This window comes from Parasteatoda tepidariorum, chromosome 11 (genome assembly GCF_982258835.1).
Source record: "Parasteatoda tepidariorum strain Cologne lab strain chromosome 11, Ptep-v5.0, whole genome shotgun sequence".
NCBI lineage: Eukaryota > Metazoa > Arthropoda > Arachnida > Araneae > Theridiidae > Parasteatoda > Parasteatoda tepidariorum.
The window spans coordinates 27584254-27604419 of record NC_141765.1 but is presented as its reverse complement, the minus strand read 5'-3'; the positions used below and the strand labels follow the sequence as shown (position 1 = coordinate 27604419).

The 20166-nt window shown below is 30.7% G+C and overlaps 1 protein-coding gene across 2 annotated transcripts in view; it reads right to left on the bottom strand.

Annotated features, from left to right (window-relative positions):
* The window catches only part of LOC107447330 (potassium voltage-gated channel protein eag-like), a 237049-nt gene that overhangs the window by 15262 nt on the left and 201621 nt on the right, over positions 1–20166 (bottom strand). Inside the window, exons 5-11 of one of the 2 annotated variants that reach the window (XM_071187319.2) lie at positions 19774–19914; positions 16130–16257; positions 12990–13385; positions 11830–12259; positions 6248–6447; positions 5110–5362; positions 2253–2449 (exon numbers count right to left, since the gene is read on the bottom strand). In XM_071187319.2, coding sequence (XP_071043420.1) covers positions 2253–2449; positions 5110–5362; positions 6248–6447; positions 11830–12259; positions 12990–13385; positions 16130–16257; positions 19774–19914 — 1745 coding nt within the window. The remainder of the gene's footprint in view (positions 1–2252; positions 2450–5109; positions 5363–6247; positions 6448–11829; positions 12260–12989; positions 13386–16129; positions 16258–19773; positions 19915–20166) is intronic. The other variant, XM_071187321.2, reaches the window with a different exon arrangement.

Genomic DNA, 20166 nt, shown 5'->3' with positions numbered 1-20166 from the left:
AAGGAAAAAATATCATCAAACATTTTTTTCGAAACACTGTTTACAAAAGTTAAATTTATAAGTGAAAATTTTTTTTTCTTTACTTACACCAGAAATTTCTACATTTTAAAATTGTCAAACAATTGAACAGCATTGCATAAAAATATTTGTTGTTCCAAAATACTAATGGTATATCATGTTTAAAGCTTAATAGATAAAACTAAATTCAATTGCTTAAACATTTGCCTCCCGTAATGGATTTTACAATAAATAAATTACTTCCATTGCCTTACAACTTCAAACTCTATCCAAAAGACAAAAGAATTTCTTAGTCAATAATCTGATTAACTAAATTAGATAATGTTTTTTTGAATTAAAGTATCATTTATTTGCGAGGCATGGAGAAAGATCATGAAAAACTTAAATGGATCATTTATAATCAATTAAACTATTGACATTTAATTAAAATGATTGAGTAGATAGCAAACGAGTGTATAACAAAATATGCGAGTGGAGTGTATAATAAAACTAGTGTATAATAAAACCAGTGTATAATAAATTCAACGTATATTTTTTTAATTGGAAAGTTTGACTATACACTCAAAACTCGAACTCAACAAGGCATCGATTTATTAAGTGTTCAGATATGTCCAGATAAACAGGGGATTTAAATTATATTTTTTTCAAAAAATACTTTTAGCATAAGAGGATCTTCAATTTCAATTTTATTTTTCAAAAAAATAAAATAGCATGTCAGTGCTAGTAACTTAAAAAATACGTCCCACGTTGTCAAATTTCATCCCAACAAAGCCTATCCGCAGTAATCAGGTCTTTAGAATTTATGGGAAGCGTAACCCTTGAGTTAAATCATATACTTCGCAAACACTATTTAATTCCCGGGCACGAAATGTGGTTAGCTCTGAGACAAAATCTATAAATTATTTTCTATGTAGGCCGGCATATAGCTTTCCCGACATTCGGTTAAACCAAATAAACTTGACCAAAAAAACTTAACTAGATACACTGCTTATTTATTGCATTGGGTCATAAATTAGCATTACAAAATACCAAAACGTTTTTCATCATGTGGCATTTTTGACATTCTCGTTGATAAATTAGTCATGAGAACTTTGAAACCGAAACTTTTTTGAATAATTAAGGATACTAAGAAAGTGACTTAGATCAGAAAAAAACTTAGAGATGTTTTAAAGAGTGGCCTTAGCAGTTTTTCTTCCCTTTTTTTTGTTGATATTCTGAGATGAAAAATGATCTGCAAATAATATTCACTCGCAGAAATGAAACTCTCACTTTTGATAATTCAACAGTCCTTGAGCTATATTTCGTTAATTTTGAGAACTGTATCGTCACGAAATCACGTGATTTGTGACGAAACGGGAACTCTCAAATACGTGACGAAAATGTTTTCTAAATTTGAAACGTAGTGCATTGTGGGAGAGTGTTAACTAGAAAAACGAATCTAAGATGAAGACTAGACGATCGAAAATAAGGAAACGAAATAAGCCAACTGTTTTTATTATTGTGGGCAAGGAGTGGGCCTTGTAGTACCAGGAAGATCCCGGGTTTGAATTTTGCTTCAGGCATAGGTGTGATTTATCACTCTGTCTTATTTGTCTTTCTCATCTTATTAGGATGACATTGACCCAGCTATATGGTGCCGACGATAAAGTGATACATTAAGTGAAAAGTTTGATACATTAAACCCTACGACATTTTTTTGCTTTTTTTTTGGAAACTAGAATGACGAATCGTTATTTAGGAAATTCTTTTCCTCTAAGAAGTGACGATAGTTATTCCATCACTTTGACGAAATGCTCGCTTGTAGCATATACCAGGAAATGGTTTCGTCAAAAACGAGGCAAGTTTCGTGAAATATGAGCATCAAATTTTTACAGTGTTGTTATAATCTGCAGCACCCATTGACATGCTGGTGGGTTTCTGCTACCGAGTTCATTAGTTTTGTGTAATAATGTCGTGTTTACTTTAAAATTTCAATTATCTCAGTATCTGCTTTTAAAAAATTTAACGCATTTCGAAAATTAACGCAGACACTTAAAGTATACTTTGCACATTTTGTAAATATTTCATAGCACTAAATTATTTATGAAATATTTACAAAAATAACAAGAAAGAAGATAGTCGAGTAAAAAAAAAAACCATTACATGTTTATGCTGATGAAAAGCTAAAACTAATAACTAAATAAAAAGTACGAAGTATTTCAAACATTTTAAAGTAAGAATTTAATTTAGCTTACCCTGTGTCGTAGGTTATACGTTAACACTAGGTTTCTTGAAAATGAGTTTGCAAAGGCATGATAAAAATTAAGCACTTCTAATAGTCTGTCTCGCTTGATAGCATGAAGATCACAGTAAGTGAGAGCTCTGACGTTCGCGCATGATTGACCAATGGAAGGCTCTTTCCAAAATGAGTCTCCAAATACGTCTCCTTTACCTGTAATATAGTGGAAATTTTATTGAATTAATTGCTAATAGGGAACATTCTAAGGTTTTATAAATTTAATGAAACATCTTCAATAAGTAAAGTCTTTAAAATTTATAACAATAACAAACAATTAAGTTCCAATTCCTGTTGAAATTTATAAAAAAAAATATTTTGTTTCAAAAGGCATATTATTATTTAAAAAAAACTACAATGTGCAAGTCGTAATCATTTTGAACATTTAGGTAAATAAAAAAAATAATATTATGGAGGAAACTTTTGATTTGTTGAAGAAGTTGATGATATATTAGTTGTCGAAGGTGTGAACTTCTGGTATTTTGAAGAAGTTGATGAAATGATATATTAGTTGAAGAAGATATTGATAAGGTATTTCAATTATTCATTATTTTATTCCAATGTGATACAGGCTATCAATCATATATTAAACATCATAAACTGCTAAAAGGAAAAATCAAATTATGATAAATAATAAAAAAATGTTTTATTTTTGAAAGATATGCAGCTCCAAAGTAAAGAGAAATATTTTTTTCTTTGTACACATGAATTATTAAATATAAAAAAATTTGAAAAATGACCCGGAGGGTGTGGCTGCAAGGCTAAGCCCCACAGGACGTCTCCGTTTACCCAGGAATAAAAAGAGCGTCATTTATACGTTAGAATAGTTTTCGCCAAAGAAAGTTAAGGAATCAATGTATTGGCTATTAATTGATTTAATTTATTGCCAAGACTCTTTTTCTTAGCCTTACGCATTCATATGTGTTGGCGGAAGAGAAAGTGTGAGAAATAATAGCGAATTATAATAAATTCAAAACATTAGTAACCGTATAATGGTTATCGAATTCTATGCTAATGTGTTAGGCAGATGTAGAGGGAATTTCTAAAAATAGATTTTACTCTGCTCTTAATTCAAGATTGTGGTATAAAAAAATACAGATTATATTAATGATTTTTATTTATTGAAAAAGGATTAAATAAGATAATAATTTAGTTTTAAATGTTGGGAAATATGCTATGCACGTTTTATCATGACAACTATGGAAAATAAGGTGAATTTAATAACGATAAGAAAAAAAAATACTCTGTAAAAGTAAGCTTTAAGTTTATTATGTATAATAATTTTAAGTTAACTCTACACAAATTAAAAATACATAATTTTTTTTATTAACGGTATGTTGATAATTGTCCAATTTTCACTCGAAATCACCATTCATTTTATTAAAATCAGTACTCTTTAAATACCAAAATACGTAGGCCATACCCCAATACCTTCTGAGTTAGAGACATCTGTACAGCAACTTTGCATGTGAAATTTTCACGACGTGTTACTATCACAATTGGGCCAAGCATCATGCCCAAGTACATTATCTTTTACAAAAACATACGATTTCAAAGGCAAGTTGGTTGAATAAAATAAGGGAATTAGGCCCAACTTTCTATGATTTTCACACTTTACTACACAAGCAGCACAACCACACTACTGCACTAGCCCACACTAGCAGCATTGGTGGCAACAGATTTGTCCGATTACAATTCTATATAGTGGCGAAAACACAACTCCCTACTTTTCCGTTTTTTTATACATGTATACTTTTTCCGTTGTTGTTTCAACTAAAATTTTAATGCCCATAAACTAAAACCAATTAAATAATTTACATTTCACAAACTTTGATGTAGAGAAATGCTATTTGTATTACCTTTTATGTTAAAAATTGGTTTTGCGTAATAGCACGGAGAAAAACTGTTTAGGTAAATTTACCGTACTGTAAGGTAAGGACTTTTCTAGAAAAAAAACGATAATTCTGGTAATAAAATCAAAATATACCGTATTTAAACCATTCATTTGGTAATATTTCAGTTCATATACTAACGGTTAACCGGAAATTCTGGTTTTTAAAATTATAGTTCTCATTACTACTCGCTTAGTAAAAAAATACAAACAACTCTCTAAAGTCTCGCGAAAAAATTACGAAATTTTATCATATTTACCAAATTTTATCACGTATTATGACACCATATATTCTTGTTAATTTTACCAAAATCGTTAGCTTCGGAAATAATTACTGATCCTTTTGGTGCTCCCTTAGAGCCAGAAACACTGCAAATTTCACCATATTCTGGTAGTTCTGACTATATTTTTTTTCTCAGTGCGATGTAAGTTGATATCTTAGAGCAAGGATATTTCTCGAACATCATTCTAGAGTGAAGATAAGCTCCAAATAATTATCACGATAGTTAATACTCATATAAAATGCCAATACAGGTAATTTACAACTGCACGTTTCCTTGAAATGGTTCTGATCTAAAGTAAATTTTTATCAGGGGGTAAATAAAGATAAAGTAAATTTTCATCAGGGGGTAAATAAAGATTTTTTCTTAAGTAAAACATAACTGCTTTGCTTTTTAGGATATGTATGATTGTTCTGAGATTAAAAAAAAATTGAAATGCTACTCTGAAAAATTAAAGATACTGTAAGTGCATGTGTAACGTTGTACTTTCAAGACATCAATAAACTTAAATTTATCTTAGATGGCTCGGCAGTTGGAGTTAATTCAGTAATAACTAATTATGTAGCTTTTAAAAATAATTTTAGGCAGAGTCTATTTTAAATAATAAAATATAACACTTCTTTGATGAAAAGAAATAAAATTACCAAGGATAGCAACGACTTCATCATCTTGTATAACTTCAAGGGACCCACTAACCACAAAGCAGAGAGTATCTATGCTCTCTCCAGTGTGATAAAGTAAATCCCCAGGGGCACTATGGTCCATGGTGAAGTACATAGCTAAAGCTCGTAGACAACCATCACTTGCTAGTCGGAAAGCAGGGTGCTCGTTAAACACTTTGCGGTTCAGATGTACACAGATGTCAGCAGTCATATCTTTCGGGCAATAACTCAACACCTGGAAAAGTATCTGCGTTTTAAAATATAATTATTTCAATTTCTTGTTCTTATAAAATAATTCATTTGTCAAACTGTTTTATTTAGTACAATTTATTTGCAAAAGCCAAAAGCAGCTCAGTTTCAGGACAATAGTATGATTAACATAGTCTAAGTAATGATCATACGTTTAATATGTATTATTTAATAGAAAATTTAGTTTTTGTGTCCAACAAAGAAAAATGAATTACTTTGTGCTATGCAGACTAAATCAAGAAACAATGTGAATGAAACACAAATGAAAGTACATAAATTGACATACTATTATCTGTTACACTTTGGAGTTAACCGCCAAATCCTTTTACACCTTTTTCTTATTTCTTCATTGTTATTTTCTTGCCCAAACTTGCTCCTTTGTCCCTATTGAACTACTTTACTTGTGTTTGACTCTTTACTTCTCTACCTTCATTTGATGTTTAGACACCGAGGAAGGTCTTGTTTATAGAACTGGAACTATAGTATGCCAATTTATATACTTTAATTTGTGTTTTATTCACGTTTTTTTCTTTTTTAGTTTTCGTGAATTTTAGCTTTGTTTGCTTTAGTTTCGTGGGAATTCCATTTTTACTTTATATCATCATGTTTAAAAACATAAAAATAACACCTTTTTAATTTCAATTCCTTTGGCTATATCCCCATAGATACTACAACTCATAGTACATAGTACATAGCTCAACTACATAGTAATTTATCAAATCTTAATTAAAAATTTATTTTAATAATTATGTTTTTTAACTTATAGAACTTCCCAAAAAATTATATTACTTCACTAGATTTCGGGTATTATTTAATATGCTTGTGGGATTTTTACCTTATATCATTATGTTTGAAAATATAAAAATAACACCTTTTTAGTATCAATTCCTTTGCTCATGGCCCAAGTGGATACTACATAATCCATAACTCTTTCACTCAAGGCTTTTGGGACTTCGTGTAGCTTCATAAACTCTCGCACATTGTTTAACATTTCATGGTACCTTGCAGTTACCGATGTCATTTGTTGAATGATGGTTGTCACATGTCCAAAGATCGTTGCATACAACAACGCTAGAAAGGAAAATTAAATAATTTACAGAGCGAAACACATTTAATTTATGATTTTTTAAAAAAGAACATTTTATTAAGTCTTATTCTGAACATTATAATGTCACGCTTTTAAAAATTTCTCGGAAAAAATGGTTCAATAACAATTTTTTTAATTGGTATTTTACTATATTCAAACAAAATAGTCGAATAACCATAAATAAGACGGTTTTTTCAAATTGTTAACTGTGAAAAAACACCGTTTATTAATTAACTTCACCTAATATGGCTAACCAACCAGAATTTTGTCGCACCAACTTTCATAAAAATTTAGTTTACAGTTCCTAGCACTCCTCAATTGTGTTCCTGTACTAGTGGAATATGATACTCTGATTCTCACATAGATGGCGGCTCCATAAAGCTGCTTAATGCAAAAAAAATCGAGTATTTCACATCTCTTACGATAGTTGAAAGAACCAGATAAACTAATTGAACTACATTCCACTGTTCATTTGATAAAAAATTATTTGATTTATGCAGTAAGATCTGGAGAGGATATTTGTGTTGGATTTTGGAAATTAAAAATCAATGGATATGACTAACTAATTTGTAAATTTAAGGCATGCCCTTCAAATTGCTAAGATAACAATTTAATTACAATAAATCAACCAATATTGCTGAACGTTTTTAGAATTTTCATTCTAAAATTACGGTAAAATAAATAATAGCAGTCTGTCCAACTAATTAACCATAAAGTTTACGGTAAAGGACAGTTTTTAACTTTTCGGTTACTTAACTATTTACATCTAGCATGGTTACAAAACCGTAAGAAAGTCATTTATCTTCAAATTGGAGCTAAATTTTTCGTTAGGTAAAGGACGTAAGAGCTATTTTGGGGTTGAGCATTGCTTTGTCAAGTGAACCGGGGAATACGGCTTAATAAGTATATCTAATGGTGGCATCTATCTTCGTAGAAGACGAGAAACTATGAACTTTTGTGTTAACCAGCTTTGTGAGACTGCCATCTGTGTGTTAATAATAGTTTTGCATTCCAATAGTCAAGAGTCACCAATCGAAGAATACAAGACGCTGGAAATACTTCATGTGTTCAATGGCAGGAGGAAATATTGTGGTGTCAACGTCGGGACTCGAACCCCAGTTCTTTCAGTAATAAATTTGGTAGGCTAGCCCTGTCGGGTGTGATATGTACGCATCTGCAAGGAACTGTGTGCCTTCATTAGGTGGTGCGATAAAATTCTGGTTGCTAAGCGTATTAGGTAAAAGCAGTTAATAAACGGCCTTTCTGACATTTAGCAGATTGAATTCCATCGTGTTGATAGTTATTTAACTGGTATTGTTTGGATATGATAAAATAACAATTAAATAAATTGTTATTCATCCGTTTTCCGAGTAAATTTCAAACAGTGAAGGAATATAATTATTTTTAACTAGTTATTTTTCTTCTCAAAACTATAATATTCTCATTTTTTCTTTCCATAAATTGCTACGCTTCTTTTTCATTTTCCTCTAAATTCGTTGCTTCTTTTAATATGTGCTTAAGTCAGTAAGATATTCAGATTAAAATATGAATTTACGATTAAATTTGTTTAAACATTTTACAAAAGCTGTCAAACTTGAATTTTATTAAATTTTAGATGGATTTAGTTTAAGAAATTAATGTTTAAAAGTATTTAATAACAAGTAACAAAAATATATAAATATTTTTAAAGAAAATATTGTTATTTTATTTTTAATTGATACCATCTTCTATTTCAGGTGCGATACATACAATAAACATTTATTCAAAATTCCAATTAATTAAAATTGTTTAATAATAAAATTATAATATAATAAAATTATAATAAAGTAAAGTCATAATATAATAAAATTATAATAAAATAAAATCATAATATAATAAAATTAAATTAATTATAATAATAATAAAGTTAATAAAATTTTAAAATTGTTTAATTTTTGAAAATTGTTTTAGGAAACAATAGCAATTGAAATTTAAAATGAAATTTATTGCCTGTTGAAGTAAACTGCTGGAATTTTTGTGCACCATAATATCATTCAAATTTGCTACAATCTTAATACGGTGCCATTTAACCATATTATTGTGCTTCTAAAACTTGATTGAGAAATACTTTTGTTCTACATACACGGAAACATGTTTAAATTTAACACCTCATTAAAGTTGCAGCAAATTTGAATGATATAATGAATGCAATCCAAAAATTATGAATGCACTCCGAAAATTTAAGCAGTTTTTACTTCAGCTGGCAAAAAATTTGTACCGTATTATATTTCAAAGTACCTATTTTATGATTCAATGTCAATACTCTTTTTTCAAGAGTTTATAAAATCTCATATAAATATCACAATTGATTGAATTCAATAATTAAAACACAATATATGAAAAATCTTCAGAACTTAAAATCTGAGAAAGAGATCCTTTCTATTATTGTGAATATTATATAGCATGAAAAAAATAACAGAGTTACGAATTTTTTTTTAAAAAATCTTTTTTATAACACCTGTATTTTAACTGATTGCAACAAAATTTAAACTTAGGTAAAATTGATGAGCAGTCAGATTGCTTAGTTAAAATGAATATTAGACGTGAATAGCTATAAATAACTTCTAAAATACCATATTTCACAGAAGTTTGTGAACATTTAATTTGAACTAAGTAATGTCACTTAAAAGTCGACGAATATCACTACCTGTAATGAACTTTTAGTTTTGAACCCTTTTGTGTTAAAGGAATTAGAATCTGAAATTGGAAACAAAATGTTGTCGTTTGAATCTTATAATCTTGATCGAGTTTAAAATTCTTTTATAAGAGACATAAATTAACTAACTACGAAAAATGTAAAAGCATAGGAATCAATATCTCATTAAAAGATTGCTAATGCATTGTGTTTCACGGGAAAAAATCTACTTTAAGTGCTTTATACATTGTATATTGTATTTTTCACATCTTTTATTTTAATTAGAGTAATTTCGATTTGAGTTACTGTTTCGTCAACATTCTTTTAACTAAGATTAGAAACGGTGCTTAGTATAATGTCTTTTAATCTGATTTTATTGAATATCAGACAATATTTACAAAACATACTTTATCTGGCCTGGATATATTCGTTTAGGTTCTTAAGGAAAATTACGAAGGAGATTGGTTGGTGATCCATCAAACAATTTCTTCATCCTTCTATCACTCTGGTACTATCAATCTTGATTTTATCTTAGACTATGGCGGTTTAAGATTAAGTCAAGATTGATAGTGTTATGAACGTGGAAGAATCATAAACTTTTGGCATAAATGGTGATGCCTATGATTAAGTTTGAGCGTTTTAGAGTTTAGTTTATCTCGATATAACATATTTATATAATCTTTAAAAGTATTACATATGAAAAAAAGCGCCAGGAGTAAGCAAAGGCATAGAAATGATATGATAAATCACCATGTATTCTAGATTTCAATTCAATGTCCAATAAAAAACGTCAAATTTATGTTAGTTAGCCTATAATTAAAATTTCAGAAAAATAAAACATGCATTTTTTTCTTTACAATGGTGGAAAACACCATGAGCCTCCTATGAAAAAACCGCACTTTAACGAAAATTGTTTCGGCGTAAAGAGGAAATCTCGCATTTACAGGGTGAAATGACGCTTATCACGATAAGTATCAGAGTATATTAACCCTTTACACGGCGAGAATTCCGGATCAAGTTAGGGTAAAAAGCACCGGCACTCAGAGTGCCAGTACTTTTTTTACCGTAAAATCCTTTTAAGGCAGGAAGTAAGCAAAGGCATAAAAATGATGTAATAAATCACCATGCATTCTAAATTCCAATTCAATATCCAATAAAAACGTCAAATTTATGATAGTGAGCATATGATTAGAATTTCAGAAAAATAAAGTATGCATTTATTTATTTATTATTATTCTATTTATTTATTTATTCATTTTTTACAATGGTAGGAAACACCATAAGCCTCCCAAGGAAAAACCCATACTGTAACGAATATTGTTTCAGCTCAAAGAGGAAATCTCGCATTTACAAGGTGAGATGACGTTTAGCACGATAAGCATCAAAGTATGTTAACACTTTACACACGGTAAGCATTTTGGATCAAATTAAGGTAAAAAAGTACAGACAATCAGAGCGTCAGTACCTTCCACCGTATAATCCATTTCTACCGTAAAATTTTATAGCACAAAAAATCTGGTATACGATAATTTTTACAGAAATATTTGATCACGGGAATTTCAGAAAAGTAAAATATGCTTTTTTTGTTTTGTTGCAATAGTGGGAAATACTATGCGCATTTTACATGGATAAATACACACTGCAACGAATATTATTTCAGCTCAAAGAGAAAAGCTCGCATTTACAATGCAAAATGACTTATCACGATTAGTATCATATTTTATTAACCTTTTACACACTGTGAAAATTCCGTATCAAATTCCGGTAAAAAGTACCGGCATTCAGAATACCAGTTCTTTTTATCGTAAAATCCATTTCTACCGTAAAATTTCATAGAACAAAAAATCTGGTATACCATAATTTTTACAGAAGTATATATTATTAAATCATTGAATCACTCTAATCAAATAAATATTACTGCAAAAAGTATTGCATAAAATTTTACGGATTCTGATTTAAGGGTGCTATTTGTAATGTGTGCCAAAAGGGTTGGGTTCCTTGGGTTACGTAATGTGTGCCAAAATGTGCACTATAGCCCCACTTTTTTCTAGTAATATTTTTGGGATTCAAATTGGTTTTTAAAGAGAAATTCATTTAGCTTATGGCTTGAAATTAATTTGATTTTTAAGACAATTGTTTGGAGGGAAGGTAGGTGTTTTCTTTACCTACTATAAAAATTAGCCGTTAGCTTGTATTTTTGTGCTTTTAAGGAATCAAATTTATAAATTCTGTTTTAATAAATGAAAATACTCTCTATGAGAAACGATCTAATGAATGAACGCATGAGAGAAAATAGCTTCCTACTAGATACATTACGCTGACATTTAGTGTTACCATATTTCTGGAAAGAAAGCTCTCTTTATTATTACTTTTTATTTTATTTTATGAAGTTATGAGTAGGTGGCTGCACAAATCATAGGTGGAAAAATAGCTCCCCATTCCCCTTTAAATACTAATTAATTTGTTGGAAATATACTACTCACTACCTTATAAAGAGTTAATTAACGCAGGTTCTGATACAGCAGTACTTTTGATTTCTGATAGAGGGGATATTAAAATAAATATTTTAAAAAGTAAACATTAAAATGTAATATAAATGTTTCATATGTCAAAATAAAAACTTTTTCTTCAATGAAAAGAAGAGAAAGGCAATAGAAATAAGATAATAATAAAGATAAAAATGATTACTGACCTCCAATGATCATCATGCAGATTGTGAAGGCTTTTTCATTATCCGTTTCAGCAGCAACGTTTCCAAAACCCACACTTGTCATGCATGTCATTGTATAATATAAGGCCGTGACGTACATGGTACCTCTTAAAGGCCCTTTTGTTAGTTCATGAGAATTGTTATTTGAAGAACTAGTCTTATAATAAAAATGCTTTCCTGTTGTATTTGATAACTTCCACAGCCAACTATGTATAAAACCATTTTCAGCATCACTACGTCCTATGCTGTACCATATACAAGCTAGCCAGTGAGCCACCAACATGTAGAAACAAAGCAGTAGAATCAACATGGCAGCTCCATATTCTAGATATCTGTCCAATTTTCTCACTACACGACCCAGTCGTAGAAGTCGAACAACCTTGAGGGCACTAAATAAACTACCTATACCTTGCTGAAAAATAAAAAAAAGAGAAATTGAAAATTAACTTTTTCCTTCCATTTATGCTATTGGGGATTAAAATTGCAAAATATATTAAGTTCCAAAAAGAGAAATGTTGATCTATCGTTACAAGGATCGAAATCTCTTGTTACAAGGGATCTATTGTTACAACGAGATCTATTGTTACAAGGTTAATTGTTGTTGTATTTGTTACCTTACAAAATTTATGATTTCAAACTGTACTCATCAATATTTGACTACACTGTGAAAAATTCCGGATCAAATTCGGTAAAAAGTACCGGTACTCAGGGTGCCGGTACTTTGTACGATAAAACCCATTTTCAGCATAACATGTTACGGATAAAAAAAATTTATATACCGTAATAATTACCGTAAAATCACTGAATCAATTTAATTAAATAAATATTACCGAAACATTACGGTATAATATTCTGCGGTAAACGCGAATTTTATGGTAAAATGGATTTTATGGATGATGCACCCAAAATGCCGGTACTTCATACCGTAATTTGATCCGAAATTGTTTACAGTGTACTTTGAATGTGTTTATAGGGAAAATATTTCTGATCCTGAAATTGCATTTCTATCGCCCACAAACTGAAATTAACAAAGATACTTTTATGTAAGAGTAGTTATTGCATTTTTTTAAAAATTTTTATCGCTGGCACTTGTAGCCTTCAATTAAAATGTAAAATAATGAAGTAAATAAATCTCAACTTACGTCATCGTCGTGGTCGAAGGCATTGAACACGTCATAAGGCAGACACGAGAGGAGGTCGATGATGAACCAACTACGCATATAATTCATGCGGATTATCTTCGGGTCAGAAACCACTTCCCCTCCAGGCCCCACAAACGTTGTATGGAAGTTAAGGATAATGTCGATGAAAAAAATGACGTCGACTATACTGTCTAGGACGAGTAGTGACACGTCCTCAGAGGTTTTGTTTTTAAAGGCCACATTATAAGGGACCATGATGGCTGTGTAGAAAGTGAGGCAGAGGATAACCCAGTCCCAGATGGCTTTGAAGGCGCAATAGTGTAACAATATATGAGGTGGAGTTTTAGGAGCTTCTTGACGGTATTGAGGCAGGACATCGGAATTTAGACTTATCATCTAGTTACAAAAGAGAACAAAGAGTATTCAATTATTTAAACTTATAAACATACAATAGTTTACATATGGTTTACTGTTGAATAGTATTGTTATGGAAAGATTTTAAGTTGAATGTACACTCTATAACAAAAAAATCGACTCACCAAGAAAGAGTTGTCCGATTGAAACGAAAATTGGCGGATAGGAAGACAATGTACAGCAGGGGTGTCAAACTCAAAAGCTAACTTGGGCCAAATAAACAATGCTTAACTTTAGGTGGTTAACTTTAGGTAACTTACAAAAAAAAAAAATCAATGTTCATAGAAACAAATATTTTTATTTTGAATAGCACATTGTAATAAACATATATAAAGTTAAATTATTGTTTGATACTTGACATCTCTTCTCTGCTACTATCTTTCCTATTTCGGAAGAAATTTTTTTGGCCGAGACTACTTTCAAAATTGACCCAACATGAGCGTTATTAATACGGCTTCGGACAGGAGATTTATTTCCATTCATAACAGAAAATAATTGCTTGCACTGATAAGTACTTCCAAACATGGAAATAATTTCATACGCGAATTTTCGAGTATTTTCAAACATTGCTGGTAAATATTTGTAAAATTCAGGCATAACCACTTCAATGAATTTTGCCTTCAAATTTGAGTCGCACTGAATCTCAATCACTTCCATTTACATACTACTGAGTCTATATTTATTGAGAAAATCGACGAACACAAACAAAATTTGTTTTCCGAGGAATTAAAATCTTCAAACCTTGTTTCAAATTCCGTTCGAAGATTTGAAATTTTTTCTGTGTATTTTTGATACGATGCAGTATCCCTGGAATGGCAGGTGCCGCAAGTCAATTAGAATTTTAAATTTTCGCACGTACAATTTAAAATGATCCGTATAGTTTATAAATAAAGTATATTATAATTTCATATGCTAGTTTCCTTTCTAATTCACATTTCTAATTTATTTTTACTTTGCGTCGGATATATTGACTGGGCCACAAAAATGTTTGACACCCCTGATGTACAGAATAGTAAATGATTAAAATTTCAGAACAATTGAATAATTTATTGCAGAGTTACAGTAACAAGTTCAATAAGGTGTTGACGCGCCTTTAGCCTGGATACAAGCTGCCACACGACGTGGCATAGACCGATTAAGCTCCCGGATGGTCTCTTGCGGTATTTCCTGCCAAATTCGATTCAATTGTCGAACGAGGTCATCAACATTCCGTGCCAGATGCAATCGCCTTCCCATCATATCCCAGACTTGCTCGATGGGAGAGAGATCTGGTGATCTGGCAGGCCAAGGAAGAGTTTGACAAGCTTGCAGACAATTCATAGCAACACGTGCCGTATGTGGTCTGGCATTGTCCTGCTGAAAAACCAGCCCAGGGCGTTGCAAAAGGAACGGTAGCAAAGCAGGTCTTAGGATGTCGTTGACGTACCGCTGTGCAGTAAGTGTACCTCTAATGACGACCAAAGGGGTCCGGCTGTCAAAGGAAATGGCACCCCAGACCATAATGCCTTGTTGAGGGCCGGTGTGGCATGCAATAGTGAAGGCAGGATCCCCCCTCTGCCCTGTGCGTCTCCAAACACGTCTTCGATGATCGTCAGGACACAGTCGGAAGCGGGATTCGTCGCTAAAGACTATACGTTCCCAGTCGGCATCATTCCAGCCATATCTGTTCAAAACATTCATGCATACGAAATTTCAAAGCAATCGGATGATTGCTTCTTGGTGCATCGATTTTTTTCGTTGTAGAGTGTATCTAATCTTGGATCATTTCGCTTTTGTGGAGTTTAAATAACACTTAAATATATAAATAGTATTTTGATTTAAGAGCTAATTCATATTCCCCTCTAGGAAAAGGTTTGGATTGACAGTGTTGTTTTAACAAAAATGATTAAATGGGTCTGGATAAAAAGTTTAAAATCAAACAAGTAAAATATTATTTTATCTTGATTCTTGAAGAAAGACAAAAACAACAACTTACTGCAAATGATATTTTGATTCCTTCAAAGCTAGATGTACATTTTAGCTGAGAGCCCTACGTCATCATTCTATCTTTCGACTAGTTTTGCTTTAGTTGTCGTTGCTATTTACGCATCATCCCCCCCCCAACCCTGTAACTAATTGGTTACTTAAACAAATATTTACAAAAGATAACCTGGTGAATTCTGCTTAAACGACTTAAATTAAATGTGACAGAATTTAATGTTACATACATTAAATAAACGAGTCAAATACTTGTATTATTAAGACAAGTTAAATACGACACCGTTTATTGACTTTTAACTCATTTTTGCAATATTGAACGATGGCATAAAATTGTTCTATCTTGACTATAGATACGACCTGAGAAATTATCCTTGTTATATCTCTTGCACATTTGCACTGCAAAGGAGATAGAAGATGCTGAAAAAATCATTCGGAATTCTTTAGTGTTTCTATTCTTTCTCTGTACTGTGTTTAAATATATACCAGTGATTAAATATATAACAAAAATGCATAACTGCGATTGACATTGCTCATATTACTATACCTCTATTATTGATTTTGTTCTACACTTTGTGGAAGCATTTAATAAAATTTTCTTAAGGAAGAAATTAAAATTTTTTGAATTATTAACAAAAATTTATTTTGTTTTCAAATTGATGCACAATTCGTTGAAATAATAAATGTTATATTTTGTTGCAGTTTAATTTATCATTTGAAAGTTTCCAAAATTTATTTTCCATACTTACATGAGCGATCTGGGATTGTTTAGTGGAATCTGCTTTGATGGCAGGCAAATGAGAGGAAAATTGTTGAACAAAAACAGAACGGCTTTTCGTTACGGACCGGGCAAGACGGGCAAATTTGCTAAGCCCCACTGAAAAAGAACAAAAGTAATAATAAGAAAATATCATTAAATATTAAACTCCATAGGAAGTTACCTCGATTGTCATTTATCTGTCACGATGCATTTTTATAATTTATTTTCTAGTATAAATTAATGTTAATGATTTTTTTCTTCTCCTTCTTATTTGGTTATGGGATTAGAACTAAATGTAGAATTTAATAACTCAAGTGGCTATGCTTTGTGACTTGGTTATGGAGAAAATTGCCCTAAAAGTACCGATTTTTGCAGGTAAAATTAGCATTGTCAGTTCTTTTCGACTCATGAAAGCATATTTTTTGGGCTATGCACACTGCAAATATTTATCGATATGAAAACTAATAAAAGTTTGCGATTTTTTCAAAAAATAAATCATTGTTTCCTGTAACATATGTTTTAATAAACAGCAAAATAGACAAAATTTGGGGAACTACTATTTCTCTTTAGTTTTGATTAAATTTGTTTTATTTCTTCCTTCATTTCATTGCTTAACCATAATTTTACCGATTAAAGGCACTGGTTACAAATGCTTGATTACATAAGAAGGAGTGTAAATTACAATGCTCAAGTTATCTAATGCACCTGAGTTCATCTATCAACAAAATTGACGTAAAATGGTATCACCTTTGCTATAAACTATAGAACTCATCGTGATTTGCAAATGATGCTTTAATTTTCTCTTTTGTTAGGCATTGTTTAAATGCGTGGCTATAAGAAAGTATTGCATAGTGTGCATCATTTTGTTTTAAGGTAAAAAAAAGTGCAAATAATTCATTAATGTGTTAGTTTGAAATGCCATAACTAACATTTTATAAGAAAAAAACTTTAATTTTTTAGTTTGTATTAAAATAAATTATTTCATATTTAATTCGCTGATATGCAGCAAACAACACTCGTACGATTAGAGCAAACTAATTATATTATTCAGTTCCGAGAGATTTATAAAAATCCAGCAGTTTTTTCCGAGTATATGGGGAATCCAATATCCAAAATATATGGGGAAAATATATGGGTATAAATAATATATATGATAATATACGGTAATATAAGGGAAAAAATTCCGCAAAAACAGTACAAATATCATTAATTCGATAATAATACGACCATCTACGTCTTTAACTCGCTAGACGTACAGTGCGCAAAAAAATATGCTGACTACTCTAAATAACTTTTAATGTAATGATCGGATCTTCACGTTCTTTAACTCAAACTTTATGGTTCAAAGGGGTGACCTTAAATATGCTAATTAATTAGTACAGATGTTATTCTAAATTACGAAATCACACACAAAAATGCTATTTCTCAGAATAAACATACCTTTTTTTCAACGAATTCAGATTTTGCATCCTCAAAATATAGAGGGTAGCCGCAATCTGGGAAATATGGTCCCAATAATTTGATCAGGAGAGTGGTCCACAGTTTTTCACTTTTTGAGCATTTCACCAAATGATATTTTAAGTTATGATATCCGACACAAAAACGTACTTTTTTTGAAAAAACATACTCTTTTTCCCACGGTTTTGGATTTTTGACCCGCAAAAGATATAAGGGTAGCCGCAATCTAGGAAATATGGTTCTAATAGTTTATTCAGGGTAGCGAGCAGGGGGTTCCAATAGTATAGTCCGAAGTTTGGATCCCTTAATGTTAGTTTTACTTCTTGCGTATTTCACCATATCTCAAGAACTTTTTAAGCGAGTTGACAAATTTTTGCACACAGTTGTAAAATTTGTTTATCCAACGATAATTCCATGCGAAATATAACTTTTTTTAAAAATATTTAATATCTTATTTCAAAAAGTCGAAAAAAGTTTGAATTCCAAGGTATACAATTTTTCAAATCATTTTAAAAAATATAATTTTAAATGACAAAATACAAAATTTGAACGAAATGGATAGAATAGTTTCTGAGAAGCAGAATTTAGTAAAAATCGTATTATTAAAATTAGATTTTAGAAACTATTTGGAATTATTCGATAGGAACTATTATTATTATTCGATAGGAACTCAGGAACTATTTGAAATTATTTGATAAAAATTTATTCAGAGTGGTCCATTTCTTATTTTGCTCACTGAGCATAATATTCCAACACTGAAAGGGTTGTTTGAAGTTTATTGACATAAAAGCTAGGAGTACTTTTCCTGCGTCAGTCGCTTAGTTCAAAAGTTACGTTTCACTTATTTTTAAACTGTGCGTATAATTCTTTTGCTTCGATAAACTTACTAACTTTGGGATGCATATGATTTTCGATCAAGGATGGAGGATCAGGATAAAAGATGCCAAAAATTTGTTCCTCAACAGTTTGAATCGTGTATAACAGTCAGTTAAAATATATTTAATGGTGACGCTGGTTCGTTCAACATTGAGAATAACTAGGCGCAAAATTCGCCAGCTCTCAGTATATGCATATGGATATATAGGGAATGATAAATGCACAGCTTATCTGGGTTTTGCGGTAGATAACTATCATTTTGAAGTTATCAAAGGCTGGTTGAATTTCTTGTAATTTATTATCAACGTATTTCAACGTTCCTTCAAGGACTTTTGTTTTGAAGATTTATGCAATCGTTTTAAGTTCAGACGTTTTAAAAGATTTTCAATAACATTTTAAGTGCTTTTTGCGACAATATGGGTATGTTTATTCCTTCTTAAGATTGAAATAAGTAGAAAATATCACATGACCGTTTTTGATTAGAAAGGGGAAATATTTCATGTAAGTTACTTATATAGGTATAGGCTTATATAGGCTTATTTTTTTAAGTAACTTACTTGAATACAAGCTTAATATTCATGTAAGTTACTTAAAAAATAAGCTTGTGGATCATATTTTTCATTTTTACTGCTATAATCAAAACTTCATTTTTAATTATAATTTTCTATTATATTTTTTTAATAAGTGCTTTTGCACGTGGATTCTACTCTTAAGAAAATGGTTAGAGACCTGCAAAATATGAAATAATACGAAGAAAGGATATATGTCTTAATAATTGAAGGCCTATGGACAAACTATTTCTTTATTTATGCACTTTTATCATTTAATATTGCACTCTAATTGAAAGAAACACTTATATGTTTATGCTTGAGTTCCTCGTACACTTAAAATGTCTTAAAATACATGTATCAATATAAGATTTTGATTTTAGATATTAAATTTTGAAATAATAGCAAAAAGCTTAGAAAACTAAATTTCAAATTTGAAAAAGAAATATAACAAATCGAAAATATCATGATGATCACTTTTTCGTCGTTTTCGGCCAAGATTTGGAATGTTCAAAACCAAAACCTTACCAGTTATTTAATATTTTACTGGCAAGGTTTTAATTTTTAACATAATCCTTCTAGTTGCAAAATATTTGGGACTCTAATATCTGTCTTGTAGTGCTTTAAAATATTAATCTGTGCTTTAAAGCATTCTATTGAAAGCATGCAGTATAAATAAGTGATCTATGGCAATGTGAAATCTATAAATCTATTGAATAGCATGCAGAGAATGTGCAATAGTGAAACAAACCTTTTTTTTTACCTTTCGTAGTCTCTTCCTCTAAGGGTTGCTTAAGGGCAGTGATGTCGCGAAAAGTGAGAAGGAAGAGAACTACCAGATCTTTCTCGTTCCTGATGGGGGCAATGTGGAGGAGGAGCCAAAGAGGAGTATCTGAAAAGATACAGGATTCTTTTGCTTACATATAATTCAATTACGAAAAATGTTCGAAAAGTTATGAGAAAAAAACCGATTTTATTGGATTGCTTTATGCTCGTTGTATAACTAAAAACTGCAATTTCGACTTTTAATTTTCATTAACAAATTTCTGCCAATCTGAAGTTAGAGAGAAAAATTTCATGCATTGTCAGAATTTTCCTTCTAAAATTACGGTTAATTAGCCGGCGACAGTCTGTCTATCTCATT